The 17059-nt window shown below is 39.1% G+C and overlaps 1 protein-coding gene across 1 annotated transcript in view; it reads right to left on the bottom strand.

The window, feature by feature from the left end:
- Positions 1-15994, bottom strand: part of SAMD3 (sterile alpha motif domain containing 3) — a 34505-nt gene extending 18511 nt beyond the window's left edge. The window contains exons 1-4 of the mRNA XM_040697947.2: positions 15684-15994; positions 14817-15003; positions 2869-3042; positions 2472-2556 (exon numbers count right to left, since the gene is read on the bottom strand). Of these exons, the coding sequence (XP_040553881.1) occupies positions 2472-2556; positions 2869-3042; positions 14817-15003; positions 15684-15762 (525 nt within the window). The 5' untranslated portion in view covers positions 15763-15994. The remainder of the gene's footprint in view (positions 1-2471; positions 2557-2868; positions 3043-14816; positions 15004-15683) is intronic.
- Between the last annotated feature and the right edge of the window lie 1065 nt (positions 15995-17059).

Raw genomic sequence — 17059 nt, 5'->3', positions numbered from 1 at the left:
CAGTAATCTTATTTTAAAAACTTATTCAGTTATATTAATCATGGCAGAGAAAGATATTTTTCCCTACTTCAAATTTAGGTGGAAAATCATAACCAAGAAAATAGAATTATAGATAATCTACTAATAAAACTTGAAGCATTAAACCTTTTACTAAAACCTGTTTCTTTGCAATGGAATGAGATTGATAATATTACTCAGTTTCTACATTATGCACACAATGTTTACATTACTTAAAGTAGTTTGGAGATGAAAACAAATTGTGTCCAGTTTTATGGGAAAAAAATACCTCAGTGCTTTATGAGGAAATTTGTTCCTGTCATGAAAATGTAGTTCTATTCACAAGAAGTTGGGCAATTTTTGGTTTGTTGCTCCATTGCAGATCTTTCCTCTATTCAAATTCCTAAGCTATTTCATTTCCATGAAAATTTAACAGAAGTTGTGACACTCCCAATATGAAGTTTTCCATTCCATCAAGTTCTTTACACTTTGATGTTATGTGCTTGATCAGAAGCAAAAAAAAAAAAAAAAAAAAAAAAAAAAAAAAAAAGTTCTGACATGTAAAGATCTCTCAGGGGATGAAATTTTCATTTACTCAGTCAAAGCACAACTACCTGCCACTACCCACCCAAGGCGTGAACATACACACATGCTTGCCACAGACCAATCCAGAACAGTTTCCACTGCATCATTCCAATATCTAAAACACACTGATTTCTGGTGGAGGGCTCTAAACTATTTGGCTTGAGAGTTAAAAATAACAGCCTCCTCCTGATAAAGTTTCCTAGTGCATAGAAAAGAATATGTGTGTATGATGTTGGGTTAGTTTTAAGCCTTTGCTGTAGTAGAACACATATAAATTTATAGCCTCCACGACTGTGGAGGAACTAAAAGAAATGTCTGATGGTAGGCCCAGTAAAAATAGTAATTTGTCCTTCCCCCTCCTCCAAACTTTGGTATACAGACCTACACCTTTAATACATTTCTCTACCTCAAGTCAGTCAATGGAGAGGCTTGCCCAGAAGCATTGTATTAGTGATACTCAGAACTGCAATTCCTCACTTACTGATGGTGATTTTTTTTTTTTTTTTTTTTTTACATTTGATTTCTAGTAAGCATGAAAGAAATATCAAAAGACACAGAACAACTGCTCTGAAATCTGTGCCACCACTTGGAAGTTTCCCACGTAGTTTCCACCAGCACCACTTTGGGGATCAATCTGCAAAGCTACAAGCTAGTTATTAAAGCCTGGATTTATAGGTGGTTTCAGTAAGTCTATTCTTTTCCTGTAATGAAACTCCTCTGAGAGCCCTTCCTTAGAATCTCTATTTTAAGACAGTTTTTTAAGGCTGTAAAAAGTTCTTTGGAAGGGCCCAGATGTGCACTCCAGGCAGCCCAATGGAGACGTGATATTGCCCAGAACTGGGCTGGGGTCTCCCACTGAGACATGCAGAGAGATCTTCTGGATGAAGCCACGCTGATCTGAGGCTCATTCTTCTGTTGCATTTCTCCCTTCCATGAGCTGTTTGTTTTCCTTCATCCCTCCCATCTTACAGATGTGGCTGAACCCAGTCCTTGAATATCCACCACCTAATCCTCACTTTTTTTTTTTAAATTCTCAAAATCATTTGATTTCTGCAGTAACTGTGCATGTTATATGTATATATGTTGAAAGTTAGCAATCTCCTCTGAGTCTCACAAGATTTTACAAGAAGTTATAAAAGTATTGCATTGCAAAGCAATGATGAGAAGTCAGAAGGTGAATGCTGTCCTTGGAGACCATGGACATATTTTAAGTCACAAGGGAGTGGAAAAAAAAAAATGTGGTTCAAATTTGAGTTTTCTTCTTCCATTGCTTTCAGCTATATGGCTGCTGAGATCCCAACCAGTGTTCAAAAACTTTCTAGTTTTATTTTTTTAATCTGTGCCTGGATTCCTGACAAACCTAAAACTAAAGCAATATGTTGGTGCATATCTAACATTCATGTGATCGTAACACATTGCAAGAGGGTAAATCATCTGTTAGTCTACATACAGAAAGGTTTGTTTCTGTGGTTTTTGTTGTTTTTTATTATTATTATTTTTAAAAACTTGGCTTCTTTTTAATTTTAAAAAAGAAACACAAAATCACCACTACTCAAGTGTATCCTTTGGGAGAATTCAAATCAGAAAGAAAACACAATGAGCAACCAGGGACTCAGGGACTGTTCTTTATGTCCCTGAAATGATTTCAGGGTAGCTTTGAGAAGTGGCACATAGTTGGATTAACCTTTGATTAACGTAATGAAATAAGAATGTGATTTGGCAGGCATGTCAAAGAGAAGCTTTCAGCTCTGAATTAATCCAGTATACAAGGAATTGATATTGATTTGCTCTGAAGTGTTATTTTCTTGTGATCGATTATGCTGGGAAGAATAAAAAAAGGAAGAGTTATTTCAATATTTTAACAGTAGATTACTGTTTACATTACTTACAAAGCCATTCCCATCTTCATTGAGGAACGGGTATGCCTGCATCAAAGCCCCAACAACAGTGTTGTACTGCTGACTGTTCGGATACCTGTACAAACAAGGTCAAAGAAAGAGTTGGTGCACTGGATGGTATTTGACACTGTCTGGTGGCCATACTGATGCATATTAAACTGACAAAATGCTCCAAAAGTATTTCAAAGACTATCAGTTCCCCTTCAAATAACAAAGAGAACATCTTGAAGATTTCATGCAAATCTTACTATTGGCTTCAACAAGTTTCCAGCCTTAAGCTTCCTCTGTGTAAATAAGCACATTAAGAATATCTTATCACTCCTCTGAAAATGTACTTCTGCACACAATTAGTAATGACCCAAAATTAAACCTGACAATGTTTACTTACAGTGATCCTGCTAGGTACTTTGTCATGTCTGCTTGCAAACAGTCGACCATCCTTATTCTCATACTGTGATCGGGATATTTTTTTTCTCCCAGTACCATCTTGACATCGTAAGGAAAATTTGGTAAAGTATAAGAACATGTCCTACATCTTGCAGAACATAATTTCAGATTTCCACTGAAAAAGATTGTATAATCATGAGCACTTCTTTGATAAGGCAAACAAGAATGAAAGAAAAATATAATCAAAAATTCAACACGAATGAAAGTTATTGCTATACATATTCAGGGCTTACTGTCTTAATTTCTACATTTTATGTAGTACTCACAAAAGCTGCAATTAAAACACATGGTGCTAAAATCAGATGTCAAACATGAAATGTTATAATCAATCCACATTACATGAATTGCCACCAAGTGTTCACTAAATGAAAGCAGAAAGCACAGCAAAAGTAGTCACTGGGGACTCACTACCACTTTAAAGTAACCATCACCTACATTCTTGTATAGTGTGTTTCCTACAGTCCTACTTTACTAGTGACTGTAAAATGAACAGCTTAATAGAATAAATTATTATACAAGATATTAGCTGAGATTGTCCTCCCAAAGGGGAAAGCAATGAACAGAATAAGGACAGTTAATCAGCGTAACAACTAGAAACAAAGCACAAGTAGCCTGTATGTCACCCACACCTACAACTCTAAGAGCCATCAGCACTATGTGCAAATATCACATCTTAGCTGGTAAAAGCCTGTGACAGAAAATCCCCACTAGCTATCAGGAGTGCTCTCCTCCACATAAGTGGCAAACTGATGCTGGAAAAACACATGAAAAAGTAGAGGATAACTGAGTGTGAAGCATCTAAAAGGTGGTCCTGGCATCCCCAGACAGCTTCCCAGTGCTGGCAGCCCAGAGCCAAAGAAATTTCAAACTGGGAGGCACCAAAAATAGCTAAAAATTCCTGCTATGCATATAGGTTTGCAATTTATGTTTGCTTTAATTTAAATTGCAGAGAGTAATTTGGAAGCAACAAACAGGCTTATAGAAACAACAGATTCTGCTATCCAGACATTCTTTTGAGCAACCTGCTCTGGGTGACCCTTGCCAAAGCATGGGCCTTGGACTGCATAACCTCCAGATGTCCCTTCCCATCTCAACCACTCTGTGATAATAATAATAATAATCTTTTAAAATGCTGTAATTACAGATGATAAAAGTATCTACTCACACAATATTAATACACAAATATCTATATCTGACCTAATGATCTGGACTCCCTTTACATTCAGGCAGAAAAAGTATATTATTGAAATATGAGGGAACAACTGAAAGACATCTAAAAATCAAACCAGACGTTCTCATCTATTTCTCTCCAGTAATTTTTGAGGAAATTAAAACAGTCAACACAGTTGTTGAAATCTACACTTTATACACCTAAAGTTAGTAAACCACCACTTGGTAAGAGAAAGCTCCCATCATATGGGTCCCTACAAAGAAAATTAACTCCATCCCAGACAAAACCATGGCACAGAGGAACACACTGCTATACTTCAGTCAAGTCAGTATTTCACTCCTAAAACTGGCTTTGGTAGCTTCTAAACAAGGTCTGTGGTCTTCACTGGGAGGTTTTTCTGTCTAGCCTCTTTCAGGGAAGAATGTAAAGAAAAACCCATGGCAGCCAACACCTTAAGGGTGTCAAAATTAACTGCAATACCAACGGACAAGCATCTGTAATAGCTTAATTTATAGCACTTTGAAATACTATTCTTCTGGGAGGCAGCTCATTTTGGGCCCATACAGCCATAGTTATGGCCTCACTACCTTATTGATTAAATTAGTCAGTAACTCCCTACCTTGCTAACCTTGTTATGCTACCACATCTTGGTGTCTTTCAATATAAGTTGGTAGCTTGCAGGCTTATGAAAACTCTACAGACATTATACAACTGTACCAATTTCAGCACTACTGAAAATTGTGATGCAAAGCTTAAAAAGAAAAATTTAGATACTGTCACCTGATCCTCATATATATTAATCACAGTAGCTAGCAGTATTCACGGCACTACTGTTTACCAATCCAGAATTGGTACAAAATGGTCAGGAGATGCAGCATCTCCAAGCTCACCAGCTTCTGTGGGACACAGATGGTTAACAGTAGATGCAAACTGCAGCAAACCTTTGTAAGTACCATGCAGTCTCACATACACAAGAGAAAAAGAAAAAAGATACAGAAATTACGCACATATCCACACAGATAAATTCTAATGTTCTCTTTCGGTTACAAGTGATTACAAAAGTGGAAAAGTGATTTTAAAATTACTTGGAAATCCTCACTATGGCAAATAAAGTTCATATGTTCAGTGTAGCATCAGTTAGGAAATTTAGAGCCTACAAGTTTGAATCCTGCACTTTCACCAGCTTCACTGAGGACGCTGATGCAGCAGACAGGCTGCCAGTAACTAAATATTATTTTCTGTTATGTAAATCATAGAATAGCTTGGGTTGAAAGGGACCTCAATGGTCATGTAGTTTCAACCCCCCTGACACAGTCAAGGTTGCCTAAAATTAATGACTGGGGCCATTTACATTGATAAACTCCATTTAGAAATGCAGGGGGTGACTTACTTGAATCCAACGCCACTCCAAAACTCAGTATCACTATGTAAAACAGCAATTACAATTACTAAGGCAAACTTGAGCCCGACGTTCATCCTAAGTTCCTGACTGAAAACTGAGGAAGTATGCTAAGGAGTAGATTGGATGAGACTTGAGCTTGTGTACACAATAAACCTTAGACTATTAACTCTGAGGGAGCGTACTTGATTTGTCAAGTCACTCATTATGTATCTGAGGAATAAAGGAATGCCACTTTCTGACACTACACTGAAGTTAGAGAGTTTTCTTCCTGGAATTTGGATGGCACAGGACATTCCAGTTTTCCACTACCACCTCAGCTACAAGTTAGCTTTCCAAATAATTATAGTCACTTAATTCATGAAAATAAAATGTTGAGGTGACTAATAGCCATGGTTCCACAGCAATGCTCCTCTCCACCAGGCCCTCTGCATCTGTCAGTTCTAAAAAGGTTCTCCAAATTCCATCTCATGCTCCAAGCTTCTCTTTACCCTTACCCAATACAGAATGTACTTTCTCACTCTCCAAACGAGATCAGAAAATTCCTTTCATCTCCATGGTGCAAAATATTTGACATTTTACTAGCTGTTGCCAAAAAAATCATTGCTGTAGGGCAGTCACATTAAGTATGTGCAGTAATATTTTTAAATGAAATACAAGCTTGTTTGGAAAACGACAACTCCACTCTAAATGTTATTCCCAGAAACAATCACTGGGAAATTTGTTTACCTAGAAGAACAGTTCAGTTAAACTGCACATGCCCTGTGATTTATGCATATAGCTGAGAACTTCCTTGTTAGTGAAGAACAGAATTACAATTAGATTTAAGTACAGAAATGTGGCCTGCTTCCAACTTGAGACACAAAGATAAAATTAAGATCCCAAAAGGTAAACTGCTATGTCTTTCCTCCCAGTTTGTGAGACATTTGACGTTGCAACTAAGTCAGCCCAATGACTGTTGCAGTCTCCATTATCACCTTGCTGTCACAGGTCCTTTTCCTTACTGGTACTGGGAATCCTGTTGCTTTGCATCAAGTTATTTCAAGAAGCCACAGAACAGGACAGAAAAAAATAAAGTAAATAAACAAAACCCACAGCTACATGTGTTGTGTAATCCCTGGGACTCTGAAAACCCTGAGGATATCTTCCTTCATTGCAAAAGATACAAAAGTTCATGCATCTGCAGTGATAGACTCCAACCATTCAGTTAAGCTTCCAGATTGCTCAAGTCCACAAATCTACAGTATTCACTCTTGCCTGTTCCATCAGCTTGGATCCTAGAATATTAGAGGACATCACAGCTAAGCAGAACCCTACTCACACTGGTGGCTACCTATGTTTGGCACATCATGAGTAGACTCAGATTCTTTTTTTCTCTCCACAGGGACAAGTCTAGCCTCTGAACTGAATGTCAGCAAAAGATTCCCACCAGAAGTTCTGTAGGTTGAAAAAATAGTCCAGGCTGCAAAGCCACAGAGTAAGGAGACGAGACAAGGAAGCCCTGAACCTGCAGATGTGAAGGCAGACTCTGCAGTTGTACTACGAGTTCCATTTCCCTAACATATGTATAAAATGCTTTTAATCTTTACAGCCTTAAATATTGACATACAGTTATTTCCACCAAAAGAATCAATAACAGATGATTAAACATGATTATTTCAAAATACAGCTCTATTCTATTCACAGTTTCAAGGTCTGTATTTTAAGACTTCTTCATGGCTTTTTCCTCACGTTCTTCACTGCCATTTCCTACTTCCAGCACAAATGCACAGTTTCACAGCTATTCCCTAGAACTTGGGGTCTGCAATCTACATAGTGCTTGATGATGCCTTTTATTTTTTCAGTTGACACTAAACATGGGGGGCAACTGAATGCTTCAGGAAGCTAGCAGGAGCTGAAAAGCACCACAAGATAGCTATCCATTTTCCATGGCAGTTCCAGCTTTTCCTGCAAATCCTTTCTACAGAATTAAGACTCAGCACGAGCATGAAGTTACAGACAAAATTAATCAGCTTAAAGAAAGTTTACAGAATGCAAATACAGGCTTCTTCTGGAGAGTCAAGATTTTTTAATGGCTTACATTCTCAAGAGCTGTATTACAGAAGTGAAAACTCTGTGCTTTGGTTTCATGCTAGCACAGCAGTTGTAGGTTACAGGTGAGGGAAGAGAAAATGCTCATTGGGGAATCTGGCTGGCAGAGCTGCCATCTAAAGGGATTTTTTTTAAAGAAAAAATGTGTTTATTTGTCTTCACCCACATAAGAAGTGTTTTACTGTATCCAAATAAATTTATGTTTGTTTTTGTGACTTTGCTAGATCTTGGCAGTGCAGTGCAGCTAGTAGTTACTATTGCCTTCAAGTCTTGGCTTATTTCTAGTATGGAAGACAAAAAAGTCTTCCGTGTGTGTGTGTGTGTGCGCGCGTGTGTAAAACTCACATCATCATATAAGTAAATCCAGAACTGCTGGCCTCAAATGTTCAAAAACTATGAGATCGGTTGTCACAACTCCCAAAATATTAAGGCAGCAAACAGGAAATATTGAGGTCTTTTTTCACAGAATCGCCTGTGTTGGAAGGGACCTCAGGGATCATGAATCTCCAACCCCCCTGCCAGGCAGGGCCACCAACCTCCCCATTTACTGGACTAGGTTGCCCAGGGCCCCATCCAACCTGGCCTTTTTTCTTTTAGTTTAAATTCATATTCTTAAGCCTCCCACTGCAATGACAGGGAAATGGAATTCTCACTTAAAGGAGAAGACTGAGAAAGAAGTCAAGCAGCAGAAATTCTTGCAACCTCAAATCCAAAACCCAGACTTTGACACTTGCCCCCAAATCCCATACAAACCAATCCCAACACAACCCATAGATAAAGTTTCTATGAAGATCAAATAACAACTGAAGTTATGATGAACTGTTAAAAATCAATAAAATAAAATTATAGTATGATATATGGAATCTACTATTAAAGCAATTTGTGGATTCAGAAGTATTAGAATAAATACATGGAAGACTTAACATTCAACATAATGGGCCAAGTGCAACTTATGCTTCTGGAATCTCTAAGCATCAGTTTTTTTGAAAGATGTAATCAGAGGAAGCAGCTGATGTCTGCACTCCCAAACAAACTATAAAGTACTTCTTTTCTTCTGCTTCTGACCACCATCAGAGACTTTGCACATCTGCTTGTTTTTTAAATGGTTGTTTTTCATGCTCATGTGAACCAGCTGGAAAAAATATAATATCCACTGGAAATAATTCTCACTATCTCACCAATACAGTTTCTGCATCGAAACAAAGAAACTATTAAGGTACATAAATGTGGGGACGTTCCAGTGTCAAACTTCATTTAAGAACTGTTGTTTCCTACGTGCATGCTTAAAACACTGAATACACGCCAACAATACTGATGTAGGGATAATGGCATCTTGCAATTCTGTAGGCCCACAGTAAGAATTTTAAATACATTTTAAAAAGGTTAATAAAAACATAAGTTATTAAAAGTGAATGAAGCTGAATTTAAAATAAATATTCCAATGTGTTCGTGTATTAACACCTTGTAGGCCCAGGTTTATTTGGATAACAATTATATCATCCAAATCTGCAACAAATGAGAAGTCCAAGGCTGTCAAGGCTGGATAGAGGGTCTGTTATCCTGTTTGTGCTCTCAAACCTGCTCTGCACAAATGACTTGAAGGCATTCAGACTGTGAAGCTGTTGTACTGCACTTGAAAGACACACAGCACTTTTTTATAGGAAGAACAAATGTACAAATAAAGCTGTACCAGGGCATCACTTAAGGCAAACATCTGGACCGTCACACTGGAAACAGCGAAAAGAAGTGATGTGTTATGTGTATCCTTTGATAAACAAGCACCCTGAGAAAAGACAGAGGACAGAAACCAACCAATAAATGTTGGTTTTCACAGCAGTGTCAGGCATTTACAAGCAATGACAGCCTCTGTCTTAGCAACAAGATAAACATGAGGCTGCCAGGAGGCATGAGACTGCTAGCACTCCGATAGAGAAGAGCAGGTATTGAGGAAATGTATTAGTTGAGTTGCCCTCCCCATGCTATATTGTAGTCTTCACAGACAACGACAAGAGAACAAGAAGTTCTCCTCTTTGGAGCTCAACAAAAAGACTGCCTGTTGTATTTCTGTATCTGTTAACAAAAAGCTATTCTGCAAGAAAGATAAAGCCATACAATTGCTGCAGCCACTTGCTGTGGTTTTGTGTTTAAACAGTCTTCTCCTTTCTCTTACTTAGTAATACTGAAGATTATTTAACAGTTGTTAGAACTACCTATGGAGGTAAGATACAGAGAAATTTTAAGCCAACTCACCAGCAGTAATAACACATAAAAGAACACATTATTTCATTTAAAGCAAAGCCACACTGAAGCTACATCTTCACAGATCTTTTTGCAAGAAAAAAAAAAAAAGCACAACATTCAGATTGGAGAAGTGAGGAGGCAGAGGCTATAAGTCAATCAAACTGAATTTTTAAACCATCTTCACTGAGTTAAACTAACCCCTGCCTGAACAGACTGAAAGATTGCTCATATGAACTGCTCTGCCACCAGATAAACGGCGGAAGAGGGAGCACCTGTGAAAGAAGAGTGGAAGTTTTCATTGCTCTTAGTTCTTCAAAATCTAGCCAGCCTGGTGAGAAATGGGTATGTATCTTCCTTCCCCTTCAGAAGAGGGTAATAGAGTGATTAGTACAGCCACCTCTGTCTTACTACAGTTTCCCTCTCCCCATTAGAGAAGACGAGAAAAGAGGATAGTGGTGGGGTGGAAAAAAAAAAAAAAACAAACAAGCAATGTATAGACTTTAAAAATATCAAATTTAAAACAATACAGGGGGAGGGAGAGAAGGAGAAAAAAAGAAAGGAGATACCACTAGTTAATCTAACAAATATCAGGTTAATATTATACCAAAATGCAAATAGCTTTAATTATTCTGATGCAGAAAACTGTTTATTACCATGGCATGTAAATCCACAGACTAAAACTGGGTGTGAGGGAGAAACGTGTGGAAAATCAGTTTCCAGAGTACATATATTAGCTGAATAAAGCAAGGATTACATTTACACCTTAGGCTAAGAACTCATCTTTATGGTCAAACCAACTTTTCCTGTTCCCTTAATCAAATTTCTAAAGCAAACACCTTGTTCAACTCTTCACAACTCATTCATAACCAGCATAACTCCCTCAAGAATATAAAACATGAAATTTTCCATCAGTAGCTGAACATGCAATAGAGGAGAACTGGCAGTGGGAAAAGAACTCTATAATAGCACATTAATCAGTGGGTCAAGTCATAGGCATACTGAAACAACAGCATTCACCTCCAAAAATAGTATTTAGCTAGGGATGAAGATAGTGCAGCAGTTAATAGATGCTAGGGATGTTCAATTCCATCTGCAGACCTAATCACTTCATTAACACAGCTGCTTAGGAGGAAGACATTTGCCAACTACTCATCTGACCTTTAAAGAGAAACCCCCATATGATTTACTTGGGTCTTCAAGATTATAAATCATCATAGCTCCACTGATTTTCTACCACTTCACCAGGAGGGGCACTTTCATTTACAGCTGCCTTTCTTTCCTTCTCTTGTGCTTCTTTGCCCCAAGGTGAATTTGCATTGCTCTTTTGCAGTCTATTTCTGTTAACAGGGCACTACGAGCATTTGAAATCTTTGTACTGAGAATATTTGCTGAGAACATTTCCCAAAGCCAGCCTATTCTGGGTGAAGCTGATTCACACAGCACACTGGAAACTCTTTGAGCAACACAAGGCAAATTACTCATCATTAATTAAAAATAAGCATCCTTTAGAAGCAGAGGACAAAAATCAGTACTGCAAGAGGTATTGGTGGTATGTTCCATGGATTTAAATGATTTGGACTTGTTTCACTAATAACTGCACTGGCAGCATCTTTGGGATTGGATTTTTTTGTTGTAGTTTTATTCTCTTGAAGGTCATAGTAGGACTTTATTTAAAAGCATTAAATGTGTGATTGACTATGCCACCTTCTCTTTTCCCAGACAGTCTTATACTTACTTTTTAAAAAAATATTTTAAGCGATAAAATAGACGCTTCTATGGAAGGACCACTTGTATTGGAATGGTGAAGCTATCAGTCATGCGTTTTGGGGAGAAACAATAGCTGGGGGGGCAGAAAGGGATGAGCAGCCAGAGCCTCCCAGACAAGAAATCAGTTGCCGTGGAAGAGAAACCACTCTTCTCCAGCAGTAGCTGAGCGTCTCACAGGAGAAAAACAAATCCTCACCTTGCTTCCAGATTTTAAAAGAGGCTCATTTTGATACAAGGAAAATAAGAGTGCAAATGGAATGGGCATGCCTACCTTCCCAAGCACTATATTTAAAGCACTTTGAGTACATGGATTTTTTTTTATAAACATATTCCACTCAGTAATGAATAGTTTGCAAGGTTGTTATTGAAAGATCTGGAGAAAAAAATAATTTTTAAAAACTAACCAATAAAAACAAACCCATACTGTGCTGTTGGCACAAGATAACTGTAAGTTAGTGAGCAAGCACAGAGAATAGAAGACAGAAAAAACCTAATCTGACCTTTTCACTCATTAATTCTACTGCATTTCAGCTGCTTCTTCTCTTTTCTAAGTATACATGATGCTGATATCATCTCTCAATCAAACTCAGTTCAATTACCGAACTCTGAAAAGTTGAAAAGAAAACTGTAAACAGTAATACTGCCTAGCAATATTCTAATTACTACACAGCGACAAAATCCAAGAAAATAAACCTCTGGCTTGCAGGATAACTGCCACCTTCAGTGCCTGACATTTCCCAGTCACTAAGCATAACTAGCAAATACTGTATGCAGGGAGGGGGAAGAGTAAATGAATTACACAGTATTCAATGGCAATTCAGAACTTTGGAACCTTTTTTTTTTTTCCCACCTCTTTAAGGCTAAACCAATCTTGAACCTTTGAAACAGTCTTACATTAATCCAACCATCCTAACACCTCTGTGAACACTACCCCATCTCACATCTGTCTATTCCTGGTTATTTGCTCCAACTTCAGCTAGTCACTTGCTCCAAAAACTTCTGATACCCACTTTACTACATGCCAGAAATCGCAACTCCAAACCACTTGTCTCCATCTTACCTTTGTTACCTTTGCATCCTTCTCTCTTCCCTCCTTACTTCACTGTTATTTCTTCTTGTGCTTATATAAAGAAACGTTTGACAGTTTTACCCTGTAAGACAGGGACTATTGTAATACTGCCAGCATAACAGCAGCTTTCAGCTGCCCCCCCCCCCCCCCCCCCCCCCCCCCCCCCCTTTTTTTTTTTCTTTTTTTTTTTGAGTTATAGATGAGAAGGAGCTGTTAACTTTGTTAGGTAGATGATAGAGACTCCCGACTTCCCCGGATTCTTTATTTTCACCATAATTAACTGGGCTTTGCCTCATCAAAGTTAAAGCTACATAGAAGCAGGAAACAGTATAACAGATATTCTTCATCAACAGTACATTATGTACAACAAGATGTCTATCAACATAGATTCACTCTACTATGAGACTCATGAGTCATTCTCTAGTCATTAACTGAGCCACATAAAAAATTTTCCGGATGAAGCCACCAATGTGACATTATTACCAGTTTCACTACTTTAAGTGCTGCTGCTAAAGCCTCTCTGAGAATTGCTAGAACTTGTCTTAGGGAAAGAGTAAATGCATACTGACACACTAGATCTTCTACAGATTATGACACTTTTCTTTTGGGGAGTCATAACTTCTTTCTATAACTCATCTCTTCAGAAGCTCTGAACTACAAGGATGCTCTGTAAACTGTTCCAGCCTCAACTACACTCACACTGTAAGTGATGTTGCTGTTGGCCAGATTTGTATGGGGAGTTTCCCTTTTTCATTAATCAATGCATCTTTAAGTAACACGTTTCCAGCCATCCAGTTAAAATTAGAGAAATCCGATACAATCCTTCAGTGGCTTCTACCTTGAATCACACTTGGAGGTCAAAAGCACCTTGACAAGTACTTGGTAATGTCTCTATATTAACTCCTCCTACGTACATAAACAACTTCTGCTTGACTCAGAAGTTCCCCACCTTCCCAGTGATGGACACAAGATCCTATTTCCTAATTGTCCTAATCCAACCTTCTGAAAATGCAAATCACACTCGGTGATCCTTGACAATGCCATTACCACTACACAGAAAGCATTCACTTACTGCACTTGGAACTATGTCCTGTCATCAGCTTTGGTTTTGTTCCTAGGAAAGGAATTGAGATAAACTCAATTCACATGCAGACAGAAGATGCAGAAGATGCACTGAGGACAGAACAAAGAAGTGGGCAAGCAGTAGTGCACCCTCAAGCGCTAGGATAGCATTCATGAAAGAAATATGTCAGGGAAATATAGCTGACAGCCCTTGGAAGCTCAGCAGCAGGACAGACAAGGTAGATTATTTTCACGTGGACTCAGGCACCACTGTCACCATAGGACTGCAGGCTCAGCCATAGGTGATACTAGCAGGAAACATTCACGTGGCAACAATGCTCATATAGCATGCTCATATTGAAAGTCAGCCTTACATCACTAAGCAACACAAAAAACAATCTAATGAATGCTGTGGGTCTATGAATCTTTGTTTCTTGTACAGACAGAGTGAAATTATTACATTATCACAGAATGGCCCGGGTTGGAAGGGACCTCAAGGATCATGAAGCTCCAACCCCACGCCACAGGCAGGGCCACAGACCTCCACGTTTAATACTAGACCAGGCTGCCGAGGGTCCCATTCAATCTGGCCTTGAACACCTCCAGGAACGAGGCATCCACAGCCTCTCTGGACAGCCTGTTCCACCACCCTACCACTCTCATAGTAAAGAGCATTACTTCAAAACAACATTTCCTACATACTGTTCCAGCCAGGAGTCCTTAAAATGAGGTCATTCTTACTGGATCTTGTTTGAAGAACATTTGAAAATAACTGCCTCAAAAGCTTAATACAGCAAATACAGAAATTTTTAGCTAAAGTGAAAGTTCAGGAATTCAGTAACACTTTGTGCAAGTTAAAAGTGGGTTCTAGAGCGAGAAATGATTAAACTAATGGCAGTGTTCATCAGTGATGATGCTCGTGTGGTATTAACTGTATTTCACGTTTAACGTGCTGTTAGAGATCATTCAGACTCTACATTTATAGTAATGATTTTTTGAAGTTACAGCTGGAGAGCTAGTAAATATCAGATCTGAAGTACTACAGAAAGAATAATTTCAATCAGACTGATGTTTTCTGCATGTACTCACCCACTGATCTCTGGAAGGGTTGGCAAACCTGCTTCACAGACATATGCAAAGGATTGTAGCCCATATTTCTGTTGCTTGTATTTATTAATCAGGTCCATTAGCACTGCTTGGTGCCCAATCTTCTTCACCAGCTGCTGCACCATACGATCATTCAGAGCCAAGAGAGCTGCTCCACTTATTTCTTCTTCTGCAGATTGAAGGGGATTACAATCACTGTGAGGTAATTTTGGAGCTATAGAGACATCCTACATGCCTAGAAACATTATGGTGTTTTAGGTCAAAGTCAAAGATACTTTCTACTTGTGATGTGTTTCTTCAACTGCTTTAAAGAAATGATGTCTTATAGATACTGTCCTTTCCAGTGCCAGAAGTTCAAGTCAGCGTCCAGTGTTCTCTTACCTTCCAGTAAGAGAATGCTATGTCTGAAATGCACAGAAGCAGTGAAATAGTATTATAATGCTTAAAATCAGGCCTTACTTGGACCGTAGCAGATTGGTTTTTTTTTTCCATAATGAAGAAGTGCAAGGAGCACACCACATATAGCACGTTTGCCCAACAGTTTCTCCTATATGTTTATAGTGTTTATATATACAATCACATTAAGAATATGCACCCTCTAAAATAATGCAACTGTAGCAGTATAAAATAGGCCCTGTTAAGCTTGTTGCACTGCCAGCTGTTTCTCGACAGAAAGTGCACATCTTTAGAGACAGCCTTAGACTTTTCCCCCTGTGCTTCTCGAAGACCTCATAACGAACTTGCAGTTATTTTAGATGTATTACATGGATGCCAGCCCCAAAACAAGCTAAGCAGACAATTAAAAGCACTTGAAAAGAGAAAAGACACGGGAACAACAAGAATGCCTACCGCGAAACTTAGGAACTAGTTCTCCTAAATTGCTCCGTCTCAGCCAGTTGCAGACTTGATCCACAGACCAACTTTCCATCTTTAGGTGTTGCACAGTTAAGTTTCACTGGGAAGCGAAAAGAGAAGACTATTTTCATGCTGAACTAGAAAAAAAAAAAGATATAGAAAAAAAAAAAGTACGTTGCAAATGCATTTATGTTTACATGCTCTGAAAAAAAAGAGTGAGGATAATCCAACTAATGCCTGTCGCGGATGGCAGCTTCTTTGAATCTCTCTTTCTTCACCTCCTCTCCTTTCGCCGCTTTCCCTCTGCTCCCAGAGACAGCCTCATTCCTTATAAAACACGACCTGCTCCAGCACCATTAACACCCAGGTTTCCATACAGAGAGGGAAAAAAAGGTGTGAAATTCACCACCACCACGCTCGTCGGGAAACGGTTGACATCTTAAAGAAAGACACACACACGCAAAAAAGAAAGACAACCAAAAACATCGGATAAGAGTCAGTCGTTTGTATGCTTATAGAACATCAGGCACATTAACCCCCTCTGCACAACCAAGAGGTAGCCAGGCAAATACTTAACGGCCAATTAACTACTTAGAGGCACTAAAGCTGTTGGGGCCGGGAGGGAATAGCTCCCGCTGGCAGCCTCTGGTCTCTTTCCTCAGGCAACAGCATGTCCCAGGACGAGGTGACCGACATCCTCAGAGTGCAAACTCTTTGACAGTAGAAAACTCTCTGAGAATGATTTTCTTGTTAATGTGTCTTAGCTCTACTACATAAAGGAGCACCTGATGCGCCATAACTGTGCTTGCAATCCACACCCAACAGTATTAGAGCAAATCATACAGGCAAGGTTTTTCAGGATATGAACATGAGTGCCAGACATTGTCAGCCAAGTGCTTCACAGAATCACAGAGTGGCCTGGGTTGGAAGGGACCTCAAGGATCATGAATCTCCAGCTCCCCTGCTTCCTTGCTCAAAACGTGTTCATGTCCAAAATACGACCTAGTTTACTAGTTCCTAGGTTACCTAGTGTTGTGGTTGGCACCCCATCCCTGGCAACTTTCAAAGTGAGGCTGGATCAGGCCCGGGGCAATCTGATCTAGCTGTGGTGCCCCTGTGCACTGCAGCGGAGTTGGACTGGGTGGCCCTCAAAGGCCCCTTCCAACTCGAAGGATTCCACGATTCTGTGTCTGCACACACCCTGGGTCAGCTGTCAAAGCAACATTGGTAAACTCATGCAAACCTCAGCAGGACCTATTCCATTGAACTACCAAGAAAAAAAAAAATAAGGAGAATAGCATCATTTTCCCTCAACAGCAGAGATCCCCAGGACAGACACACTCAGATTATGCTGGTACACTCCAGCAACT

This window comes from Gallus gallus, chromosome 3 (genome assembly GCF_016699485.2).
Source record: "Gallus gallus isolate bGalGal1 chromosome 3, bGalGal1.mat.broiler.GRCg7b, whole genome shotgun sequence".
Classification (NCBI taxonomy): domain Eukaryota; kingdom Metazoa; phylum Chordata; class Aves; order Galliformes; family Phasianidae; genus Gallus; species Gallus gallus.
The sequence above is the reverse complement of the archived record's forward strand: the minus strand, read 5'-3'. Positions and strand labels throughout refer to the sequence as shown.